At 35.7% G+C, this 26,423-nt stretch overlaps 3 protein-coding genes and 1 long non-coding RNA gene across 4 annotated transcripts; 2 read left to right on the forward strand and 2 right to left on the reverse strand.

The window, feature by feature from the left end:
- Window positions 1–396: 396 nt before the first annotated feature.
- LOC123543829 (uncharacterized) lies at window positions 397–1,603 on the reverse strand (the record flags this gene model as incomplete). The annotated part of the gene is made up of 2 exons (XM_053532344.1): window positions 1,319–1,603; window positions 397–1,206 (listed from the first exon to the last, which is right to left on the reverse strand). Coding segments are annotated over exons 1-2 (1,095 nt in total), but the record flags the coding sequence as incomplete, so codon positions are not given.
- A 21,027-nt stretch (window positions 1,604–22,630) lies between these two features.
- On the reverse strand, window positions 22,631–23,732 carry LOC128551477 (uncharacterized). Its single transcript, XR_008368800.1, has 3 exons — window positions 23,643–23,732; window positions 23,158–23,217; window positions 22,631–22,759 (listed from the first exon to the last, which is right to left on the reverse strand). It is a non-coding gene; the product is annotated as an uncharacterized LOC128551477 (long non-coding RNA).
- A 102-nt stretch (window positions 23,733–23,834) lies between these two features.
- Window positions 23,835–24,770, forward strand: LOC123544674 (calponin homology domain-containing protein DDB_G0272472-like). Its single transcript, XM_053532345.1, is given in 3 exon segments — window positions 23,835–24,114; window positions 24,150–24,564; window positions 24,608–24,770. Coding segments are annotated over 3 exon segments (858 nt in total).
- Window positions 24,771–24,824: 54 nt separating this feature from the next.
- On the forward strand, window positions 24,825–25,139 carry LOC128551475 (BTB/POZ domain-containing adapter for CUL3-mediated RhoA degradation protein 1-like). Its single transcript, XM_053532347.1, has one exon. The coding sequence runs from the start codon at window positions 24,825–24,827 to the stop codon at window positions 25,137–25,139; it is 315 nt and encodes a 104-aa protein (XP_053388322.1).
- The last annotated feature ends 1,284 nt before the right edge of the window (window positions 25,140–26,423 follow it).

Below are 26,423 nucleotides of genomic sequence, written 5' to 3' on the forward strand. Positions count from 1 at the left end.
AGTCTGTAAATAGACGGTGGCTGTATCTAGGTGTCGTATGCGTCTCTCTGTGTCTCCAAACCCTGATAAGCATAGCGTTTTACTGCCGGTTGCCTGTAGCTGCAGTTTCTGTGCTAGACGTTCAGTGATAAACGAACTCTGGGAACCTTCATCAAACGGGATGTCCGCGGTTGTGGAGGTGCAAGATGATGTAACCATGGAAACGGCTGTCTTCAGTAAAACGGGTCCTAGTGCGAAATTATGGGCTGAGTAAAGCACGGATGACTAGGTTTCCTTCGCGTCATGTGTTTTAGGGGTTTCATCTGTAGATTTTTTTCTTAATTCTTCCTCACATAAGCTAGTATGGTGTCGGCGCGAACATATCATGCAATTGAATTTAGATCTACACTCGCTAACCTTGTGACTGCGTAGACAGTTAAAACATAACTGCTTTTCTTTTACAATATTGAGTCTCTGTTCACGATCTTTAATTTTTACACAGTTTGTACTTGAGTGCTCTCCCTTACAATATACACAGGTTGGTACTTGAACGCTTTTAGGTTTCACACTTGGTCTGGTTGGTCTATGGATATTTTTTCTCTCCGTCTTTCGCGTGTCCGATTTCGTCAGGAAGGTTGCTGTGGCAATGAATTCTTGCCCGGTATTCAATGCACTTCTGGCGTCCATAATATTAATTTCATTTATGGGACACTTCATTAATTCATTCAAACACCAAGATAATGTTCCGTGCGCACGTGTAATGTTTGTTCTGACTTCCGGTGGTAATTTCTGAAGGATGATGGGAGTGAGAAGAGATCCATATGTGCTCTCACACTGGTTAAGTGAATCAAGTCCCCGTATGTATGTTTCTGTAGTATCGTAGAACTTTTTCAGACTGGTAACGGTGTTCACGGGAGCGGGAACCTCAAGCAAAGCTCTCATATAGGTCTGTATGATTCTGTCTTTCTGTCCATACCTTTCGTGTAATAACGACACTGCCTTGTCATAGTTAGCATTAGTTAACGCAAAACCTGCAATTGTTTGTCCAGCTTCTCCCCTCAGAGACGACTTCAGGTAGTTGAATTTTTGTACACCACTGAGTGAAGGGTTCGTGTGAATAGCCGACTCGTATGAGTCCCAGAATGACTGCCAGTCAAGAATGTTGCCATCGAACCGCGGTAAATCTAGTATCGGTAGTCTATGGTATACAGAGCTGTTGGTGTGGTTCTCTTAGGGAAGAATTATCGTGGATAACATTCTCATGGTTAGTTTGTGATGATTCGCCGTAAACAGACACACGGAAAGCCTGAGAATTAACATTCAAATTAGAAAATGTTACCTTTTTGAAACTTGCTACTTTCTGTATCTTTGTCTGTAAATTATAGATGTACTCATTATGATCCAGTATCTCCGTCTCGATTTGTTCCCCGTCATCTTCTGGAATGACATCTATAATTTTCTCATGGATCTCGGTGATCGTCTGCTGTTTCTGCCTCAGAGAATCTTCTATCGTCTGCAACTCTTCCAAATCAACTGCTTCTTGCTGAATCATCTCAAATTTTGACAAAAGTCGTGTAACTGCACCCTTGTGCCCCTTCTGGATTGATCGTAGTTTAGTTGCCATTGCTAATGTTTTTCGTCACGGCACCAAAATGTCGTGGAGACATTAAAAGAAGACAAAACTGTTGTCCGTTTTACGTTGACTGTTTACTTCATAGACCGGAAGAACAACAAGTGACGTCCAGGACGTCATAACATACAACAAAAGAGCGCGTTACGTAGACGTGGCGCCAAGAATGGCGTCGTTAAATATACATGTTGCTTAACGTGACAGTTGTAACACAACAATGACAACAGTTGGGGTCTGGATATCTATAGTACTGATACAGACCATGCTCTAGCTGTTGTTACCGGTCAGTGACAACAGTCGCAGCATGTGTATCTATTGTAATGATACAGACTATGCTCTAGCTGTTGCTACCGGACAATGACAGCAGCCGGAGCAGGTTTATTTATTGTGATGATACCGACCATGCTCTAGCTGTTGTAACACAACCATGACAACAGTTGGGGCCAGGTTATCGTTAGTACTAATACAGATTATTCTCCGGCTATTGTTACCGGACCATGGCCACAGTCATGGTCACGGTACTGCTACAGACCATGCCCTAACTGTTGTTACACAATCATGACAACAGTTGGGGTTTGATTATCTATAGTACTGATACAGACCATGCTGTAGCTTTTGTAACACAACCATGACAACAGTTGGGGTCTGGTTATCTAAAGTAATGATGCAGACCATGCTGTACCTGTTGTAACACAACCATGACAATAATTGGGGTCTGGGTATCTAAAGTACTGATACAGACCATGATGTAGCTGCTGTAACACAACCATGACAAAAGTTTGGGCATGGTTATCTAAAGTACTGATACAGACAATGTTCAAGCTGTTGTAACACAATCATGAAAGCAGTTGGGACCTGGTTATATTTAGTACAGATACAGATCATGCTCTAGCTGTTGTTACACAACAATGACAACAGTTGGGGCCTTGTTATCTATAGTACTGATACAAACCCTGCTCTATCTGTTGTAACCGAACCATGACAACAGCTGGAGCATTTCTATCTATTGTACTGATTTATACTCTACTCCAGCTGTTGTAACACAACCATGAAAACAGTTGGGGCCTGGTTATCTATAGTACTGATACAGACCATGCTCTAGCTGTTGTTACCGGTCAATGACAACAGCCGCAGCATGTTTATCTATTGTAATGATATAGACTATGCTCTAGCTGTTGCTACCGGTCAATGACAACAGCCGGAGCAGGTTTATCTATTGAACTGATACAGACGATGCTCTAGCTGTTGTAACACAACCATAAGAAAAGTTTGATCGTTGGTATATACACAATGTATAGTACTAATACAGACCATGCTCTAGCCTTTGTTACACAACCATGACAACAGTTGAGGCCTTGTTATCTATAGTACTGATACAAACCATGCTCTATCTGTTGTAACCGAACCATGACAACAGCTGGAGCATTTCTATCTATTGTACTGATTTATACTCTACTCCAGCTGTTGTAACACAACCATGAAAACAGTTTGGGCCTGGTTATCTATAGTACTGATACAGACCATGCTCTAGCTGTTGTTACCGGTCAATGACAACAGCCGCAGCATGTTTATCTATTGTAATGATATAGACTATGCTCTAGCTGTTGCTACCGGTCAATGACAACAGCCGGAGCAGGTTTATCTATTGAATGATACAGACGATGCTCTAGCTGTTGTAACACAACCATAAGAAAAGTTTGATCGTTGGTATATACACAATGTATAGTACTAATACAGACCATACTCTAGCCTTTGTTACACAACCATGACAACAGTTGAGGCCTTGTTATCTATAGTACTTATACACACCATGCTCTAACTGTTGTTACACAACCATGACAAAAGTTGGGGCCTAGTTATCTATAGTACTTGTACAGACCTACTTTAGCTGTTGTTACCGGACCATGACATCAGTTGGAGCCTTTGTATCTGTATTTATGATACAGATCTTGCTCTGACCACAGTGGGTGCATGGCTAAAGTAATTTCAAAACAGTACAAATAACGTTTGTAGAAAACAAAAGGTTGCAAATATGATCAAATTCTACACAATTAACTTTTGTGTAAACCATTCGATATAGCACTAATATTTCAAATGGTGCGTGTCGTAGAAAGAATTGTGAGACCTTATCTTCATATATATGTCAAATATTGAAGCAGCCATTTCAATGTATGTTGCCACAAAAAGTAAACTTATGATACCGTGTATTTTGCCTCGTAAATGGCTTATAGGCTGCGCCATGAGGGATATGTCACTGGGTGAGAAAAATGTACAGCGTGACCAGGACTCGAACCCGGGGCCTTTCGCTTACAGGACGAATTCTTTTGATCCCTAACACATTTTATCCACTTCAAACACATTCATTTTTCCCGTTAGTTATCACAAGGGCAGTGACTGTGAAAGGCTGCAATAACTCTAAAAGGGATATGTAAGATTAGAATTTTAATCAAATAAACATCACAATTAGGTTTAGGAAATACATGCTGTTTTGCTTCCTCTGAAGTGCATGTCTAACTAACAATTTTAACTTGAAAGCAATGATGTCTACAAAAGGAAACACTAAGTTACAGGGAGTTTTGTTGCAAATGTTTTATATTGAAACATTATTTTAAATGTTCTGCTGGCGATTTTTGTTTATTTGTATGTCTGTCTACTTGCTTTACATGAATTTAATATTTTGAATCATACCCCAAAACTTTCTATTTCAAGGTAATTAATTATTTTGAACAAAATTGCATTAAACGTGGCAGTTTCATGGGGTAAGTGTAACCTATGTATATAAGAAAAATATACGAATTCAAATTGCACTAACCAGTTCCAGTTAAATGAAACTACTACATCGTTATTTCATCCGCAGTCGTGTCCACTTGATAGTTTTCAAGGCCACATAAACGGAAATAAATGAGACATATCAGGCTAATAATCATTTTTGTTGTATGTTACATAACGTTGACAACCCTGCTGTCATACTGTACGGTAGGATACGTCACAATATGGAACTTAAATGATATGTAAATATTGGAATTTCCGACATCTATAAAAAGTAACTAATTGACGCATGCGCATTTTGCAACCATGCGCGGCCTGTTGTCGTTATCCCCTCTCCTTGAAGAAGACACATCGAGGATTCAACTAATAATTTATCCCAGTACCTTGATAAGGAGACTATTGCAGTTACCCTGTCAGGGCGGATAAATTATTAAAAAGAAGACTTTGGAAGTTCATAGACTAAAGAAGAGTTGCAGAATATCAATAAAGTTTCGACCTATAGGGCCGGCGCATAGGAGTTTTACCTTAAAGGTAATTGAATGCTATAGACGATAGCAAATATAAGCTGAACATCGGAAAGGTGAGACAGAGACCCAGAGTTTGGTAATCTACTGAGATAATAAGAGAGTTCCAGCTTATAGACGGTACAGCATTACTGGCGAAGTACAGCCAAGGCATCGGGGATATACCTATATGGTTGTTGAATGCTACATGATAGCATATAGCCACTGAGCATCCAGGAATCAGGGCAATCATAGAGTTGAGAGGACAGAGGCTGAGCATCTATGCGATAGGACTCGTATGTTGTTGATTCAAAGACATTGTCTGACAGGAACTTCAACAAAAAGACCAGTCAAGTATAGAGTCTCCAGTCTATAGGAGTTTGAGCTATTGTTAATTGAAGATTGTTAGTAGTCGAAAAGGTAAATAGGGTATAGCCAGGTTGATTCAATGTACCTTAAAACTAACTAAACCAGAGAGACTATAAGACTCAGGATAACAGATAATGAAGTTTATTAATGTTAATATATCAAACTCCAGAAAATACAGGTGAAGTTAACACATTAAACAAACGCATCTGACTGATATCAAATGTAATCACAAATTCTTCTTGATAATAAATGTATTCATCTATTGATGGTTAAATTCTGTCAGTATAAGTACAAACGTATCAAATAAGATTAAGATTGTTCCGGCTTTCATAGTTTACAGGTAGCGAAGCGAATTACAATGAACTTTAAAATGTTTTACAAAACAATACTGCACACTCTTAAGGTACTTAAAATGCAAGATTCAATATACATCTCCTTTTGGATTAATCTATTTATGACTGATCGGGCGTTCCATAAGTTGTAAATATTGACACGGATATAAAGATAATGTTCAGCAACAGAAATTCCTTCTATAAAAATATAGTCACTTATATTCTCAGTACTTTAGACAAATCCATTAATTTACTTTACTTTAAATAAGCAATGAATATGTAAATACATCTGTGCAAACAAAACTCGTAGAAATGTTACTAAATGTTGTATCAAAAGGGCTTTTATAGACCTATGGCTTTTAATTAATATAAATTCTGATTGCAGAGCAACTTTCTTACATCTATATTCAGCATGGTGTTCATTTTAATAAAAAATCAATTTAACAAGCCAAACGTGGTTTTAGGTCTGAAAGCTTGAGCTGAAGTGATTGCAGATGGCCAAAATCGGACCCTTTTATAGTTTTCCAGAGAAAGTGACACAAAAAAGTTACCAAAACAGTCAAAATGGGTTACTTTGGGTAAATTGACCATATGGTTAGTGACCAACGGGTCATAGTGACCGAATGGTAACAGTGACCTAAAACGTTAAACTCTATGCTGAATACTGCCGTATCATAAAAATGGCGACTTTATGAAGTGTGTAGATGAAAAGAACATCAAAATATGCACCATTTGGTTAACTCCAACATGTTCAAGTGATTTAAACATCTTTGTGGATGACAACGATAATTTATGTTGCTTTGTAACGGTAAATAGTCCAACAATGCAATGCGAATAAGGATGCATATCCTGTCAGGAAATGTGACAAATTCAGTGAGTTATCATGAAAATATTGTGATTTATGCACAATTCAGAATGTACAAATGGATGACACTTATCTTTAACAAACAATTAAATACTGTAGGTTAATTGTGCAAATTCTATAGTGATTCACATGTAGGAAAATGTTACAAAATCTGGATTAAATGTGTACCAGCCAAAACGGATGTCTCTCGGTAAATGTAAACAGAGTTCGGATAAGATTAAAACGAATATGGTGGTGTACAATATGAGTTTGGTCTGTCATATTATGTAGATCAACACATATGTGTACAATTCTGTGTTTCGTTCCTGTCAGCTTGCAAGGAAATGTCACTAAAACAGTTCAAATCATAGCCAAGATCAATGACTGCTCATAATTACAAGAAATTGGTAAGTCCCCATTGTTCGAGGCGTTACAATACCCCCTTCTTTTTAAGGCAAAACTCCAATTGCCTTACCATACTACGTTACATGTTAACATGATATTTAAATAATGTCACACCGTATGTCACATGTTCTGATAACTGATATTAGTAGTCCTATATGTTTTATATTGCCCTTAAATGCACCTCAATACTAAATAGTCCTAATTGTCAAATTTATGCTATAATTCACATATAATTTATAAAAACTTTCAAGTCTTAGTCTTGTAACACTATTGTAGTTTTCATTTTATATTCAACAGATAAGTCCTAAAATGTTCTACATTATTTGCGGCTCTGCACCTTTCAGGTTGATCAATACTTTATTAAAATGATCGACATTGATTTGACAAGTTCCTTTGGTCATCACTTGAAAAGTTGTGTCACACCTGTTTTGACTTCAGTTGTCATCTATGCCCTCTGGTACTGGTTTTGTACCATTCAATCATCCGCCTTGGATTGGTATGTACTGGTTTTGACCCTTTTGATCGTCCACTCTATGTTACTGACTATCAAACCTTCAAGATGGATTGCTCTTAGACTCTAGGACCCTAAATAGAAAGGACCAGTTACTACCATCTGTAGTGTAGGGTTTGACATGGCATCGGATTACTGTAGGTTCCCCAGTAATAACAGCTAAATGTTGCACTGCACCATTTATGTGTTTGAAAGGGAAGACTTCATTTGTCGTCGAGACACGTCGGTCTCGCTCATCATATTGGTTATGTACTCTTCTAACCAGTGGGCGCCTTCTTCTGTTCTGCTCCTACTTCAGTGGAAAAATGTCAGACTTATGAGATCTGTTTGTCGTCCGCTCACTCCCTCTGATTTGTTACCACTTGACTTCCATTTTGTCTACTTCATTTGTGCGTTAAAACCCCCTTGGCTTTGAAGCTCATCCCTGACATTTGCAATAACAATTCTGCAGCACATCTGTCAAGTTTACCTCGAATAAAGTCACAGGGGTGTTCTGTATTCTTGACAAAACATCTAGCTTTTTGTTTATATACAAGGTCTGTCTTGTGTCTTGAAACCTCAACCAGTCAAGCTTTGCATCCAGACCATCTTCTTCCTTCAGGTTACTGCAGCTTTCACAGCCAGACTACAGCCTCACGGTCAGAGTGAACCACAAATCTTGACCGAAATTCACTTGGGTGAACACTTGAAAATTTCAGGACTGCCTCCCTAGACAAACTCTTTTATGAACCACATTATTTGGAACAAGACCAGGTTTATCGGACAGCAATCCCAAAAGCCCTTATATATTTTGAAATGAGTATTTAAGTGCAAAACATACCACTTTGAAGCCAAAAAATATGAACCCTTTATGACATAACCAATAATCAATGAATTACACAAGTACAAAATGTATGCTTTTCGACATTCCACTACTGAAAATATTTTATATCTTTCTAATTTTAATGTACTGCAATATGGCAATAACTTCATTATATCGAACCAAAAAATACGTATCTATCACTATTCATATTATCTGTATTCGGATATAATTACAACATCACGGGATTATGCAGCCGGCTTACACTAATAAATGACTAAAAAATACTTTTATTTATTTTCCATTAATGTTTAGTACTCCATAAAATAAAACTGATCAAATATTTTTCTGACAGAGAAATACCTAATATTGCTACTTTTACTTTGGTTTTTGTAACCTCACTAGCAATACCTATTTAAATTTTGAAACGCGGTATTTGCCACGTTGGTGACCGCTTCACTGATTTCCAGTGGATCACTTAATGCCTTCCGCTTTCTCCTTTTGGCGCGTCCACTCCAGTATCTATGATCTTCATCGTGTGGCCTGTGGCCATTCTCCAGGCTAATACCATGGTCATTACCAGGCACAAGTAGAGGCTTTGTTGTTCGTCTCTTCAACTGCTTAGGTCGGCCTTTTCTTGATGCTTTCTTCATAGCAGGTCCTACCAACCATTGTTCATAAGCAAAAGGGACCTCTAGTGCTTTTGCTCGTTCATTCAAGCCATAACCTACATGTTGTATTCTATTTGGTGCAGTGACTGTTGCTGCTGCTGGCTTCTCGGTTTCTGCACTAAGAACATTCTGCGACGAGTGCACAAATGTTGCTTTTATTAGATGACCTTTGTTGTCTGTATTTTCTTCTTCCTCGTGTTCCTTTTCAGGTATGATGCTCACTACAGAGTCGACTCTTTCTGCCATACCTACACCTGCACCCTGTTTCACATTTGTTTCTGTCGTATAGGGGTTACGTAGCTTTACTTGGTTTGTGCTTGCTCTATTTATATCAGCAAGTGTGGACGCCACAGCTATTTGACATTTCTGCAGCCTCAAGCACGTCTGCTGCCTCTACTAGGTTTCTTTCCACGCAAACAGCCGCAAGGGCTTCTGTCTTGCCTAGCACGGTGACGTCATCAGCTTCTGTTATTTTCCTAGTGCTTTCACGCCTGCCCTTCGTCATGCATGGGATTTCCTTCCCTTCTAGTATAATCACTTCCTTGCTAAGGAGAATATCGGCAGATCCAGCCTTACTACCAGCTAACACATCACAACCGAGCAACGCATCATCTTCTATATCTGCTACAACCATTTCCTTTTCCATCGTTACAGGTCCCATGGTCAGATTGAATATACCTCCCTTATCTCCGTACCTCCTGCTCTGCGCAACCCCGCAGAACCCCTTAACTAGACCCGCAGGATTCAATCTTAATTTTTCAACGTTGGCGTTAGAATTCTGTCTCATTAAATTGTTTACTTTAGGCACCCTAGAAAAAATGATATTGACAGTTTTATTTTAAGTTTTATAATTTTCTACCAATAGTTTGATGTTTCTTTCATAAAAAATAATGGTAAAATGAATTCTCTGCAAACGTTTTGGATAAAGAACACAACTTTGAAATTTGTCTCTACTTGAGCTTGAGGGAATACCATAAATTACACTAAATTTATAAAAAAACGGCACGGTAAAAGTTTTTAAAAATATGCAACACAGTGCAAAACATTATCAACTTTAAGAATATACCAAGCAAATGCCATTTTTTAAACATTACTATTAGGGGCCTAATACCTTAACTCACTTGTTTTATCGAGTTATATATACGAGTTCCAAGCAGACCGCGCTATCCTGCACGTTGTGTATTCTTGCACCGTGTGACGTCATAGTGTACTAGGTTGCGTGCCCTTATTCTATTAAAGTCCACTCAGCATCTTTTTGTCAACAGTAGGGTGTATCCACCATAGTACGGACAGTAGAGGTAATACGGTCATTCGCCAACGAGCTTCAGTTTACCTTAAATAACTTTTGAACCGAAAGTACAAATCTTGTTCTGTTTTGTTTGTAACAATCACATGATATTATGCCATGTGACTTTCCAAATAAGCGTTTTATGACATCATAAATGACGTGGTAATCGTATCGAATTTTGGGAAGTTGACAAGCTCTTTCCGGTTTAGGGTAAACATTAAAATTCACAGCGGACAAAAGTAACGAGGTATTTCGGTGTTTTAAACATGTTTATTGTAACGTTGACGTTGAATGTTTGTTTTATTATGATGAAGAATTTTGTTTTGATTTATAAATTGTTTACTTTTAATTTCAGAAGCTCGTATTAACGAAAATATTTACAAAAATGTAAAATGTCCGTGTTAAACCAACACATTTTATTCAAAAGAAAAATACGGACAGCAATGTGTAAAAAAAATCTGAGCGTTCAAATCCACTAAGTTTAAAGTAGGAATCGGTTATCCCGGCTCACGTGGAGAAATGATATTATTCATTATCAAAAATATAATAAAGTGGACATAGAAGAGGTTGACCGACTGCTTAAATTTGATCATTTCGATCCCTAAAATGGAAAACCGCCATTGCACTGTATTAATAGATCAAGGCCTAACTCTGTTGAATTGTTAGTAAACATTTAGCTAAGACGTATCCAAATTGATCGTTTCATGACAATCAATCAATCAATCAATCAACTAAACGATCGATCGATCAATCCATCAGTCAATCAATCTCGCAATTAACCAGTAATATAATCACATATGCAATCAAACAAACACACACCTAATTAAACAATAATGCAATGCAATCAATCAATCAACCATACAGTCAGTCAATCAATCAATCAATCAATCATGCAATCAATCATGTAATAACCAATAATGCCAATCAATCAATACATGCATATTGGCTTCACTCAATAAAATCAGCTGTTATTGTTACGCAGTTACATCTAAATATGAGTTTCTATTTTTTTCTACGTTGGAGTTTGTTGTTTGCTTTTGTTTTAAAGCCTGCCTAAGGGCTCGTTATTTTTTAACCGATTTCGACAGTTTGAGTGTTAGCGAGACACTTGCTTCCTAAGGTAAGTTTTAAGCTGAAAATACAAACATATTGCTACATTATTTTAACATTAGTAGAAGATTAATCTCTCAGCGACTTTTGATGTCATTTACATGTAAGCCCTGAATTATGTGAAAAAGTGATAATAGGGTTCATTTGATACAAAAATATTTAACATAATTACAAGATGTGTTTAAATTAAATCTTATTAAAGCCTCATGTATAGCTGTAAATATATAGTAATAATATGAAGCTTCAAAGCATCTTAGAAAAACAATAATTACGTTTCAGATGTCTTCCAAATACAAACATATAAAGAGAAGGAAAACAATGAACTATAGCAATGAAACCCTGCATGAATGCGTAATGTCAGTGATGAGTGGTCAGTTATCAGTTAGGAAGGCTTCTGAGATATACAACATTCCAAAGTTCACGACTGGAGATAGAGTAAATGGTAAACACCCCATTGAAGTAACGCATGGTAGGCCTCCATGTATTCCACTTAAAGTTGAACAGAAGATTGTTAAATGTGTAAAGGTTGCTGCTGAACGCCGAGTTGGTCTGACACGCAAACAGATCCTGAGAAGAACAAACCTTCTGGCACATCGCCCCTCATCTACTCATCCTTCCTATAAAAACTTTAAGGCAGGGAAAAACTGGTATGAGGGGTTGAAAAGAAGACATAACCTCACCACAAGAAAGCCGGAACGACTTAGCTCTGTAAGAGCAAAATCAATGAACAAAACGGTAGTTGGTATCTATTTTCAGGATCTCGGGCAGCTAATAAGTAAGCAGTTTAAATGCCTGGATTACATTGCGTGAACTGAACAATAATCGGTGACTCCGGATTATCGGCGTATTCGCTTTGTTACCTAACGGTAATTTTCGTGTAAAGAAAAAATATAATCTAATGCTGCAAACGTCATAATCGGTCAAATCTCCCCGAATTTCTCTGAAGTGTTGTTCAGTATGAACTTACTGACTGGTAGTACCAGGGAAATATAACTTACACTGAATCTTTTATATTTGCCCTTTTAGCAGCTGTCGAACGGAAAAGACCGTGAGCTTTGTCCAAATATAAGTAATTATTTTACCAGTTTTGAGAGAATTTCAATTAATGGGAAATTACAGTTACAAATTAAATACCTTTCTGCAACACATGGAGTCATTAGCATTCACTGTCAATCAGTATTATAACTAAGATCGAGTGTCATTCATACATTTCAAAGATTATAGACGGAGTCTTTTGTTTACATTTTTATCGTAACCGGTGCATTTGTAAAAATCACTTTAGTTTGAAAAATCGAAGTATGCAAAGAGCTTTGGTACGGTCTCTAGATGTTGGTGGACAAAGCACGTCAATCACAGCGTTGTCCCCTTCTGCGACTGCAGACGATAGAATACCACTCCCTCCAACTTATCAATCACCTGATGTGTCTGTTACAGATTCTGCTGATGACATAGATACGTTATCACTTACAGTCAACGATATCATTGACACGTCTTTTATAGACAATCCAGAAATAACAATGACAACTCCTTCTGAGATGTTAGATATGCTAGCTAGTGGCGAGTTCGTGGTAGAATCTATGATAACACCAGCATAAGAGCCGGCTGAGCTTGTACCTCAGGCAAATTGGAACAAGGAAGTTGAAGATATGTTTCTGCCGCCTTCTCAGTCTACTTCTACAGGAGGTTCAGTGAAGAAAGAGACATCATTTAGAAAACCAGTTACCACTCACCGACTTCTAACATCCGAAGACATTATAAATGAAAAAGTCAAAATTGGTGAAAAGAAACAACTAAAACAGCAAAAGTCTGATGCAAGTGAAGAAAAGAAAAGACTTGCAAGTGTAGAAATGAAAAGACTTAAGAACCAAGTTACACAAAAACGTAAAGCAGCGAAGAAAATAAAGTTAGAAAAGGATAACTGAAAAACTTGTCATGGTAAAGGATGATTGAATATCAAAATAACACAAAAATCCAACGTTGTGCGCACTATTTCACGACTTTGAAATGAAGCATACTTCATACCATATCATAGTAATGTGACATTTGGTTTGAATTAGAGAGAAATTTTGTGTTGCATGCAATCATACAATAATCATAATATGACTGTTTATATTTCATGTATGTATATATATACAAGACAAACATTGTTTCAATGTAATTTGTTTATTCTATAAAATGAGGCATACAAATAATTGTAAACAGCATCATATTATATCTTTGTTGTATTATTTCATTTGATTACGTTATGTAAATGTGTTAATTAAATTCTAAAACAAACATTTTATTTTTATATGTTAGATAATAAAATATCATTTTTTTAAAAAAGACAAATGTGTCCGTATTTTCCAGACATGTCCGTATTAAAATTACCTGTGTCCGTGTTAAAAATACCCCTGTCCAAATTAATCCAGTTCGTCCGTATTTTACCCTATTGGTGTTATGCACTTTAAACTCATAATTTAGCTATTTGTAACACCATTTACTTATGGATCAAGTATGTGAATCTTCATTCCGTTGTCATAGTATGTTCTGGGGAAAAATATGGTCCTAAGTCAAACCGTTTGAAAATGACATTGATAAATGTCACCAGGGGAACATTGCTGTCCGTATTATGGTGTATGAAGGCTTAAACCGGCTACTACACTGAAAATGTACCGTCATATGGAGGTTAAGACCCATTTTAATTAATTAAACCTGTCACTGATCTTTACCCATTTTTATATAAAGCTAGTTTATTTATTATAAGGTTAAACCCACTTTGGGAACTTGACCCAATCTGGAACTTGACCAGATCTTGACTTGACCCGTTCCGGTCAAATAAGATTTTCTACCTTATCCTTTATTTTATATAACTGGTATGCTTGGAACTCGGACTTGTATGTATTTATATTGAAAACCGACATTGATAATGCACAGTTTCCTTTAACCAGATTCTATTATAAAATAGTTTAACCGTCTGTTGTCATATGAAATTATAAAGATGTACATTAGACCTTTAATAAAATAGATAGAACTGGACACATCTTTCTTGTCTCTGTAGATTAGAACCGAACCCAATTTCCTATTATGTTGTTATCCCTATTTAACGCCTGACAAGCTTAAGCCTTTATAAGTCCTGACTCATAGTAAAGAGAACATCATTCTCATTTTAGGGGACGCAACATTTGGTGTCAGAAGTGGGACTGATTGATTGATTGATTGATTAATTGATTGATGATTGACTGATAGATGATTGATTCACAGATAAATAATAAATAGAGATATTTGAAATTTGGTTATTCACTCATAACAAGACACTAACTTTTCTGTGTCTAAAACAGAAATATCATTCGGACGGATAAAAGGATATTAGAAACCTGGTAATGTAACAGATAATTCTGTTGACTTTATACAAAGAGTCGGTTATTTTCAAGCCGGATGTTGGAACCAGGTACTGGTTAGAATTTGACAAGTTCTTGACTTGGTATTTTAGAGTATTTAGTACAATAGCTCCCCTTATTAATCAATGAGTTTTGATTACAGAAAATGAACAGTGGGTTGATAGTGGGTTGATAGTCTTATTTATTGATTGAATCTGTAGATCTACATAAAACTACACTTATTTCTTCTACACCAGTTCTGTTGATCGGATCAGTGACAGGTATTTTTCTTTTCGAAAAGAGAAATGTCAATATAGTTTAGTTTTAAACAAATATAGTATTTTACAATATTTCAAATAAAAGAAAGTCTTTTGAAATGCATACATTTGTAAATCATAATTTACAGTATCACAGACAATTTATTACAAAAATAAAATGGATGAGTATTTACATGTTTATGATTTTGGAGGCACTGCCTCAAGAAATGTCTCATCCAATGAAAATGACACTACTGAGAGAAATGAGACTAGTATTAATACTAGTAACGACATAAGGTTAAGATTACAAGAAATAGCACCAAAGACTATTTCTGAAACTGAGAAAATAGCAGTACGTATGGAAGCATATAGATTAGCGGACAGAAATAGAAATAAGCTTGTCTGTACTGTAGGTAAGGTTAATAGTTCAAAAGACAATACTGCAAGCTCATCACAAGTAGAAAATAGCGTAGGACTAGAAAGAGTAGGCAGTCAAAATAGACAGACAAATAATTGGCAAAGCAATAATGGCAGTAAGAGTCAGATCTCAAACCAAACCTACCATCAATCTAGAAATAGGATTCAAAATGAAAACAGATAAAAATATCAGAGAAATGGCAATTATTACAGGCACTATGATAACCATACACCTCGTAATAATAGGTTTTACAACAATGGTTCAAACAACAGTGGTACTCAAAATAATAGATGGTCTTACCAAAATACAGACCAACACAGGTTTAACAGACATAACCAGGGAAACGACAACAAGTCAAGCTGAGGAGATCGCAGCTCGACAACTCAAAAAGGTCCCAAATTGTATTAAATAACTTAGGCTCTGACCACGGATATTTTCTTTCAGCTACAATAAATGAATCTAATTTGACTATGCTTATTGATAGTGGTGCAAATGTCAGTATAATAAGTAAAAAAACCGTTGAGAAATGACCTTATTCTGAGACCAGTTATCCAGGCTGTGCAAAGTTCACTTAATACCGTGACTGGTGAGTCATCACCTTTTCATGGAAAAGCAGAAATAGAACTTTGCATTGGAAAACAGAAAATTGTTCATGAATTTTTGATAGCTGATATAAAGCAACCAGCCATTATTAGGTTAGATTTTCTGTTTAAACACAATTGTGACATAATTTTGAGTAAAGGGTATATTGCTTTGAAAAGGGAAAGAATTCCATGTTTCATGAATCAAAAGGATGTGCCAGCCAGTTGTTGTAAAATTGCTGTAACTGAAACTGTAGTTATTCCCCCTGAAACAGAAATTATTGTAGAAGGCAAACCACCAGACAGCTTGAGTAAGAATAGGGAATGTCTGGTAGAGCCAAACGTAAATTTTGCTGAGAAATCAGGTTTGTTAGTGGCAGTCTTTAATTAGTCCCGAAAATGGCAAATTTCCCATGAGGATTGCAATTTTTTCAAGTGAACCATGCACAGTTTATGAAAATACAGTTACTGCTGTATTAGAACCTGTCACTGTCAATGAGACTGTAGCAGTCAGAAATGTTAACCATAATGTACAAAAGTTAGCAGATAGTAGTAAAGCCGTGCACGAGCATCTAACTAGTGTATTTGATAAGTCATCTGTACATTTGGATAATGAACAAAAGAAAAAGTTAAAGCAATTCCTCATAAAGAATCAAGATGTATTTTCACGAAATGATAGGGACATTGGTCATACTGATTTGGTTACACATAAGTTAGACACTGGTGATTCAGAACCGGTTAAGACATATCCTTATCATGTACCACTAGTAAAACGTAAAGCGGAAGAGGCCGAAATTAAGAAAATGTCTGAAGATGTTATTATCGAACCTGCATGTTCTCCATGGCTGTCCCCGATTCTAATGGTAACAAAACCCGATAAATCTATCAGATTTTGCTGCGACTTCAGAAAATTGAATTTTTCCACAAAGAAAGAGTATCAGCCTCTCCCTAGAATATATGACAATTTAGATGTCTTATTGTCTGCAAAATGGTTGTCAGTCTGCGATCTTAAGGCTGGCTTTTAGCAAATTGATATCGAGAAAGAGAGTCGGCCTAAAACAGCGTTTAGCTTGCAAGGTGGTCAACAATGGCAATTTTGTTAATTAGCTTTTGGTCTTTGTAATAGTCCTAGTGTATTCACAAGACTCATGCAAACGGTATTCAAAGGTCTTATTTGGAACACTTTAGTCTTATATTTAGATGTCTTAATTGTGTTTGCACAAACTTTTGAACAAGCTTTGGGAAATTTACAAGAAGTTATGGACAGATTGAGACAAGCTAATCTTAAATTACACCCTAAGAAGTGTAATTTCTTTCAAAAACAGGTCACATTTTAGGTCATGTGATCAGTGAGGATGGTGTTTCAGCATGCCCAGATAAAATTAAAAGTGTTCAAGAATGACCGAGACCCAGAACAGCTTAAGATGTAAAAAGCTTTACATCACTTGTTTCATTTTACAGAAAATATATCCCAGGGCAACTGTTGCCAAACCTTGGCCTGCACTCTCAGAAAAAGGTCACAAGTTTGTGTGCACCTCAGAATGTGAACAAGCCTTTATCACCTTGAAATCTACTTTAACCAGTAGTCTCATATTAGCTTTTCCTACTTCAGATGACTATTTCATAATAGATACAGACGCGAGTAATGTCACTTTTGGCGGAATCTTGCCGCAAGTACAAAATGGCCAAGAAAAGGGTTATTGCGTATTACTCCAAATGTTTTTCAAGATCTGAGCGAGGTTATTGTGTGACACGAAAGGAATAACTAGCTGTAGCTGCAACGGTCAAACATTTCCATCATTACTTATATGGTCGGAAATTTACAATCAGAATAGATCATGCCAGTCTGAAATGGTTAACTAACGTCAAAAATCTAGAAGGTCAGTTATGCAGGTGGATAAATGTTTTAGAAAACTATGATTATGAAACTGAACATACACCTGGAAGGGTCCATAATAATGCTGATGCACTCAGCAGGAGTCCATGTTATGATGAGAACTGTGTACATTGTGATAGGGTAGAAAACAGATATGATAATCCTACAGTTGCTAGAGTGGTAAACGTAGAACAACCTTTGAGCCAGAAAAAAGTAAAAGTCAAACCAAAAGTATGTACACATAGTTTAGTGTCTAGAGAAACTGAGAAACTGTTGACAGGCAAGAAGTCAGAGTGTGCTTGTCCTGAGCTACCTTTACTTTCAATATTGGTAATTCTTGGTCTAATAGTAATGAAGGTACCATTAGTCCTAGTGGTGTTCTTACAGTATATTTTGTTCACATTGTCTTGTAGACCAAATTCTGTGTCAAAAGAGGAAATAGTCGATCCTGTAGAGAAGAGTGTGGAAAGAAAAGTTGTAACTGCTAACCAAATAAAGAGGTCTTATGATATCTGTGTTAGTAAAGCCAGCAACAGTATCTAGTCAAGATGTGGTAGTGGTCAGAACTTTAAATTCTGATAAAGCATCTGATAAAAGCAAACGTTGTAGTTTAAGAGATCCATCTTCTACCGAGGTTAGTTCTAAAGAAACTGACAGGAAGATTGGGTTGAGGACAAGTAAACAAAGTAGTTCTTTGGACTCTAAAGAGGTCAGAGCAATATCTGACAAGAATCTTAAAGGTACAGAGTGTTTACCTGGACCATCAAGTAGAGATAGTAGAACTTGTATTCACACTGAGACTGGTAGCAAAACAAATATTAACAGAGACAATGAAACGACGGAAGTACCGGTTGATAGCAAACCAAATAGTAATGATAAGAACCTAGGGCTTAATGTGGAAGTACAAAATGAAATAGATCAGTCCTACCAAAATGTCTGAGAAGGTTACTAAAATCTAGCAGGGGCTATTCAGCTAGGCAAATTATCTGTAACTGTTAATATCCCATAAATCTCCATGACCTGCTGTGCTGACCAACATCCTCACATTAATTGCCTGCTACTTGACCTTAGCTTACATGAATTACTGACCATATGTTTTTTTACTAATCATAGCAGAAATTTATAGACGTCTTATATTGTGTTACATGTACAACGCAGGGAATGTTTATTTTTATCATTTCAAAGAGCTATAAAATAAATTTAATCTTATTTGTTATTTCTTACAGGTGAGTAATTATATATATTTTTTGTATCTATCAATTATATTCTTGAAACAAAATTTATCTGGCAAAGCAATTGACAGTACAATTATTTTCGAGAAAGTTTTTTCTTTTAAATTATTAAAAACAACAAGTTAAAGCATAGCAAAAGTTCCTTCTAGGGCTCATCTATATAAATATATAATGATCATCTTGTAAAACTTTGGTTGCAATATCTGTTTTAAATATTGGTCATCAGTGTGTGGAACTCAAGGATCGGACACAAGGACAAGACCATTCTACCTTATTGACATTTCGTATCCCCACGTTTAATCAGGGAGTCAGTGTAGCAGTGGTTAGCAGTTTGGACTACAACAACAGCGATTCTGGTTCGATTCTCTGACCCGGATCGATTCCCAGTTGCGGCTGATATCCCGACTAGTGTTTATTGTTGGGTGATTTACTTTACTTGGTACTGTTTCATTCGTCTGTCTGTCCATTCTTTAATACGAGTCGGTACTTATTTTGCTACAGGAGACAATACATAGTAGTAAATTCAATTAATTCCCTAGTTCTTAGATCGTGACTAAAACTTCTTTTAGGTGGCTTAATTCCGTCCACCAGGACATCTGTCTAATTGTTTCAATAAGTGTACAAAAGAAAGGAAAATGCAATAACTTGAACTTATTTGACGAAACTATCTATATGTTATAGACAAAACATCAGGTGATAATGCATGCATTTTGTTTTTGCCTAGTTATGCGAATGTAAGAAACTATATCCTGAAATGACTTAAGAAGTATATGGTAGGTTATTGTAACTTGCTATACTGATAGAAGGCACATCATTTAATTTTTCCAATTTTTGTTGCTTGTCGCGGAAAACTTTTATAAAACAGCTCTTGCAATAAATTGAAAAGCATTTGACGCTGATCAATTAAGGAACCTTTGTTAACAGATGGGTACACACGTAAGGCATTTGACCATTCCTGTGGGAAAATTATGAAACTATGCGATAATTTTATAAGTATTTTGGTTGCATAAAAATAGGGGATATTGAGAAGATAGTGACATTTTAAGCTCCCTTTTTCGAAGAAAAGATTTTCTACTCATCCGAGCATCGACATCGCGTCACTGTAATGTTTTGGTTAAAGTTTTGCATGCAAGTTCATATCTCCAATACTGCTACAGGTATTTGGTCGAAACTTCACACATGTCTTTTGTGTCATTATGTTAGGTCACTGGCCAAGACCCATAACTGTAACCATTATATTAGCAGATTTATACCCCTTTTATACTTAGAAAATAAATTCAGGTTAAAGTTTTGCGTGCGAGTACATATCTCTGTAACTTACTAAAGATATTCAGTTGAAACCTCACACGTCTTTGGTGTCATTATGTAAGGTGACTGACCAAATCCCATAACTCCAACTTGTATTTTAGTAAAAGTATTTTGTAGATCTACTTAAAGAAAACAAATTCAGTTTAATTTTTGCGTGCAAGTTGATATCTCTGTAACAACTAAAAGTATTCAATTTAAACTTCACACATGTCTTCAATGGCATTATGTAAAGTCACTGGCTATGTCCCATAACTCTCTCTGACCTACATTTTAGCAGAATTATGCCCTTTTGTACTTAGAAAATTCTGGTTAAAGTTTTGCATGCAAGTACATACCTCTGTAACTACTAAAGATACTTAAAGAACCGTGATATTTACATTCAGATGAGAGTATGTTCCAATATCCACCAGTTTTATGACATGAATATTTTTAATGCAGCTTTCAAAACAAATACTGGAAAGCAACTAATATCATATCAAAGTTTTTAGCTAAGTGTCTTATCAAATTATATTGATATTGAACGCATACAAGAACATAGTCTAATGCTGTAATTTGTGTATAAATGTTTCTTCTCCACCTCCTTACAACATGCTTTTTTGTTGATCACTATTACGAAAATTGTAGATCACTACTACAAAATAATAGGAAATCGATCCTATTAAAAAATGTGTACTTCCGGCACGTGCACCAAGCGTCTGACTTTGGATTTTTGGAAGAATACGCCTTTTCCTTGTGCCTTATAAGTGTCCACATGGGATGAGATGGAGATGGATCGATTCCCAGTTGAGGCAGTGCATTTTTTCATATCATATAGATATGATTGTTTTCTTTTTTAAAGGTCTAGTAACACTTAGAGTTAAGTTACAGAACATTATTTGTTGTTGACAGTTTAGAAATAAAACTATTTTTTATTTTACTCTAGAACATGTTACCATATATTTTTCTGTGACATTTTAGTAGTTACTGCATAAAAAACAGTTAACGGAAGACATTTCGCTCTTTTTTGCAATATCATTGAAAAAAAAATACTGTGCTATTTTTCTGTTGTATAATTTCAACTCAAAAAGCAACACTAGGATTATTTTCTGAGCAAATAAAGGCCAATTTAAGATAACTTTCTAGGTAAAATAAATGCTACTTGTAATTATTACATCCAAAGTATTACTGGGCCTTTAAACTATTTCTTACTGTAACTCCAATATGAACTGCTAATTGTAAAGATTTGTTTAACATTCATAGGGGTTCATATGCTATACTTGAATTTTAAGTGTATTAGATTTCCTCTAGCATTTCATCCGAAATACATTTTTAGTAATACAACAATTGTATTTTTTTCTTGATTCCTCATGCAATGAAACCCACTGACCTAATGTTCATCTCATTGTAAAAAGCTGACCGTAGAGAATTGATAGGGTTATTAAAAGCCAATCTAAAGATGCTATCTGTAACTCTCTGGCATTCCATGTTATTATATTTTCACGCCAATCATTGAAATTGAGAAATTGAGAAATTGAAATCTTCGGACATTTTAGTAGGAGTGAGATGTAGAAAATTTAGACTTAGAGTATGAAGCTGAATTGCAGAGGTCAGACCCAATAATCAAACATGTGTTGAACTGGTTTAAAATAAACGAGAAACCAGACTGGAATAATGTTTCTGAACATAGTGTAGAGTTAAAATATTTATGGTATAGGTGGGAATCTCTGGTTGTAAAAAATAATATTTTGTACAGAAAGTGGGAGAATGATGTTAGAAATTCAGTTGAGTTCCAACTTGTGTTACCAAAGTGCATCACTAGGTGTGTATTGACACAGTTACATGATACTGTGACAAGTGGTCACTTAGGGGTTAAGAAAACTTTAAGAAGGGTCAGACAAAGATTTTTTTGGTATGGCCGAAGAAAGGATGTAGAAATATGGTGTAAGAAATGTATAGTATGTGCTTCTAGAAAAATGCCACACAAGAAATTCAAAGCACCAATGAGAAAATTCAATTCTGGGGAAAGATGGGAAGGATTGCAATAGATTTTGTTGGTCCGTTAGGAAAAACAGAAAACAACAACCGATACTTGGTGGTTGTTTCTGATTATTTCATGAAGTGGACAGAGGCCATTCCCCTCCCGAACATTGAAACTGTTACTGCTGCAAATGCACTAATTGAGCACATCATATCAAGATTTGGTGTACCCATCTACATTCATACAGACCAGGGTTCCTAATTTGAGTCAAATTATTTCAAGAGCTTTGCAAGTCATTAGGTATCCACAGGATTAGAAATACTGCCTTCCGTCCCAAAGGTGGAGGTTTTATTGAAAGAGCAAACAGAAGTATTCTTAATATGCTAACAGCCTTTGTGTCCGAACATGGAAATGAATTGGACAAATATGTACCTTTCTGCTTAATGGGTTATCGTTCATCTGTGCACGAGTCAACTGGTGTCACTACTACAACAATGATGTTTGGTTCTGAAATAAGACTGCCAATTGATTTAGTCTTTGGTAAACCTGAAATAGATCAACCTGAAATGATACCAAAGCATGGGTTAGATTATGTTACTCAACTAGAATCACAACTTGCGCTAGTACATGAATTTGCTCGAATTAGGCTTTCACTTTCAAGTGATGCCATAAAAAGAAATATGTTCTTAATAGTCATTCTATACAGTATTCTGAGTGTGACCGTGTCTGGTATTACAATCCTCAGCGTAAAGTTGGTCGTAGTGGTAAACTAGTCCGACCATGGAAAGGTCCTTATTTGATAGTTACAAAAATAAGTGACATCTTGTACCGTATTCAAGGTGGTTCAAGGGAGAAACCACGTGTTGTACATAAAGACAAACTGAAGCCTTATGAAAGCAGAGTGTAATTTTATACTTGTGTGTTTATTTGTTTTTTTTTAGTACTGCAATGATACTTACTGTAATTTCCGTGACACGTGATACCAATTGACTCCACAGACAACTCTTGATCTCACAAATCTGTAAATAAAATGCTCAGTAATGTAAAATGAAAACCAGATTCTTTGATACTAAATTTTTTTTTATATATACTTGCAGAAACGTTTCACGTGCAAGATTTGCATGGACATGCATTTCACAACACAGGGAAATGCAGAGCACATCTTATCGAACAACAGTCGAAGGTTAACTATAAATGTGTGGGAAAGTGTTTCTGAGGAATACACCAGGGGCTATGTGCCATCGTAGTAGACAGGATTTTATAAGATTTAATACTGTAACAGGGGAAAGAGGCAACGCAGCAGAAGAATGCTTAAAAGAATTTATAAATCAAATAGACACATTAATGATAGACAACTTTAACAAAGAAAATCATTCCCCCACTAAGAGAATTGCAACACGCCCGCAAGCAGTATTTTCAGGAAAACAGAAACATGTAACTTTACCAGCACCAACAGCCAAAAGAGTAATGAGCAGGTCTCCTTCCCTGTTTTCATCTACATCAAGGTCATCTTCATCTACATCAACAACATCATGAACATCTTCATTATCGTCTGCAACATCATCTGTAAATGAAATGGAAACTTTAGAGAGAACAGTAGTTGGGGATATATGTGAAGAAATGGAAACCTATGATAATGAAAAAGATGAAAGGGAAAGAGACAGACAAAAGAGAGCAGAAGAAAGAAAATAAGAGAGAAATGGAGGACAGGAGGAATGATGAGATACGGAAAGCAACAGAAAGTATTGAAAGAAAATTAAGGAAAGACGAAATGTTGAAAGAGAAAATGAAAGAAGAGAAAAGAAAAAAAGAGAAACAAAGAATTGAAGCAGACAGAACAGAAAAAGAAAAATAAGACAAACTTGAGAAGGAAAGGACAGAGAAAGAAAAACAGGAGAAAATTGAAAATGAAAAAAGTGAAAAGGAAAAAGAAAACAAAGTATTGAAGCAGAGAGAATAGAAAAAGAAAAACAAGACAAACTTGAGAAGGAAAGGAGAGAGAAAGAAGAACAAGACAAACTCGAGAAGGAAAAGAGGGAGAAAGAAAAACAGGAGAAAATTGAAAATGAAAGAAGAGAAAAGGAAAAAGAGAAACAAAGGATTGAAGCAGAGAGAATAGAAAAAGAAAAACAAGACAAACTTGAGAAGGAAAAACAGCAGAAAATTGAAAATGAAAGAAGAGAAAAGGAAAAAGAGAAACAAAGGATTGAAGCAGAGAGAATAGAAAAAGAAAAACAAGATACACTTGAGAAGGAAAGGAGAGAGAAAGAAAAACAGGAGAAAATTGAAAATGAAAGAAGAGAAAATGAAAAACAGGAACAAACGATTAAAGCAGAGAGAATAGAAAAAGAAAAACAAGACAAAACTTGAGAAGGAAAAGAGAGAGAAAGAAAAACAAGACAAAATGAGGGAGAAGGAAAAACAGGAGAAAATCGAAAATGAAAAGAGAGAAATGGAAAAACAACAGAAACAGAGGATGGAAATTGAAAAATTAGAAAAAGAAAGAAAAGAACAGGAAAGGAGAGAGGAGAAACAAGAGAGGAGAGGAAAGGAAAAGGAAGAAAAAGATTGAACTGATAAACAAATTAAAGAACAATTTCAGACAATAAAACAACAACAGAAAGAAATGATACATCTGAATGTTGGTGGTAAAATGTTTGTTACCTCAAAACAAACCATGAAAACAGAAGACGGACTGCTGAAAATAGTCTCTGAAGAAATTGCTGAAAAAGAAATATTTATAGATAGAGACAGTAAACACTTCCATATCATACTCCAATATCTCAGATACAGACAACAAGGAGAAACTATAGCTCCTTCCTTGTTGCCAAACACAAATTCAGCACTAAAAGAACTTATCATGGAGGCAAAGTATTATGGACTGTACAAATTGCAAAAAGTTGCCTTTGAGAAAAGGGAAAAGCTAAAAGATGTCAACTAATCAAATATATCAACTAAAAAGTTCAGTTATAAATTGTTGCATTTGTTATATACTTGTTACATTCTTTATGAAGACATCTTATGTATGCATGCCCTTGTTGAATGTACATGAACACAAGTATAAGGTTATATTTAAATATGTATGTTTTAAATGAGGAACATAATGAAATTGTGTTTTGTATGATATATTATATACTTACCTGTTTGAAGTCGGTCACTCTTAGAATGTATAAATGTATGGTCCGACCAGTATAAATAACGGCTGACAAATTGTATCTCTGTAAAGGAAATCAATTAATTAATAGTTCATGTTGTTCAGTATGTAATATTAGATGACCAATTATTTCATGATGTAAATAATAGGCAGTGGCTACGATTACGGTACCGTAATCCTAGCCTCCGTTTCTAGGATTACGGAAGTTCCGTATTCCCAGACAACCCTATGAGAATAGGCTAGTATTACGGAAGTATTTAAGAGGCATCAAATTTATGTTAGGACATGCATAAATGACATTGTAAACTTACTCATTTCACTTAATTTCACTAATATTTCGTGCTATCGATCGGCCGTTTTGGGTTAGTATAATCTTAATGGCGGCGCGCGGAAATGTTATAGAATTATCTATGTATCGTATATACCTGCATTGTTTTCATCAAGTCAACACAAATGGTCTTTAATAACATACAATATAGTGATAAATCATAAAATTCAATGTATAGAATATTTTTTTAAATCGTAACTTTGACACTCATATTTCTATAATACATGTATTTCCGCGCGCCGCCATTAAGATTATACTAACCCAAAACAGCGGATTGATAACACGAAATAGTAAGGCATGCATGAACAATCGCTATTTTAATTAAGTGAAATAAGTAAGTTTACAACATCATTTATGCATGTCCTAACATATATTTGATGCCTCTTAAATCCATGATGTGCATGTATGCCTGAATTGTTCATAGTTATTCATTCTTACACTTACATATTGTTTTCTGTTGAAATCCAGTTCCTATTCTATATAACTTATGTGTACAATTAAATGCATCAATTAATGATCAATAATTAATTATTCATGTATTCAATGTCATGTACACATTTAGCTAATTAAGAAATTATAAACCGTACATTTAGTAAGACACAAACAATACTTGGTCTTGTGTTTATTTTTTCATGTATAGCTTAATTGGAGATTCTTTAGGGGGGAGGGTAATGCTATGAACATTGTTTTTGTGTCTTACAAAATGACGGGGCGCTGTACTTCCTTTGTTTACCTTCCTTTGT

The sequence above is a fragment of the Mercenaria mercenaria genome, unplaced genomic scaffold (assembly GCF_021730395.1).
Source record: "Mercenaria mercenaria strain notata unplaced genomic scaffold, MADL_Memer_1 contig_113, whole genome shotgun sequence".
NCBI classification, from domain to species: Eukaryota; Metazoa; Mollusca; class Bivalvia; order Venerida; family Veneridae; genus Mercenaria; species Mercenaria mercenaria.

Coding starts and splice junctions, on each gene's coding strand:
- LOC128551475 (XM_053532347.1), top strand. CDS start 24,825: ATGATACATCTGAATGTTGGTGGTAAAATGTTTGTTACCTCAAAACAA.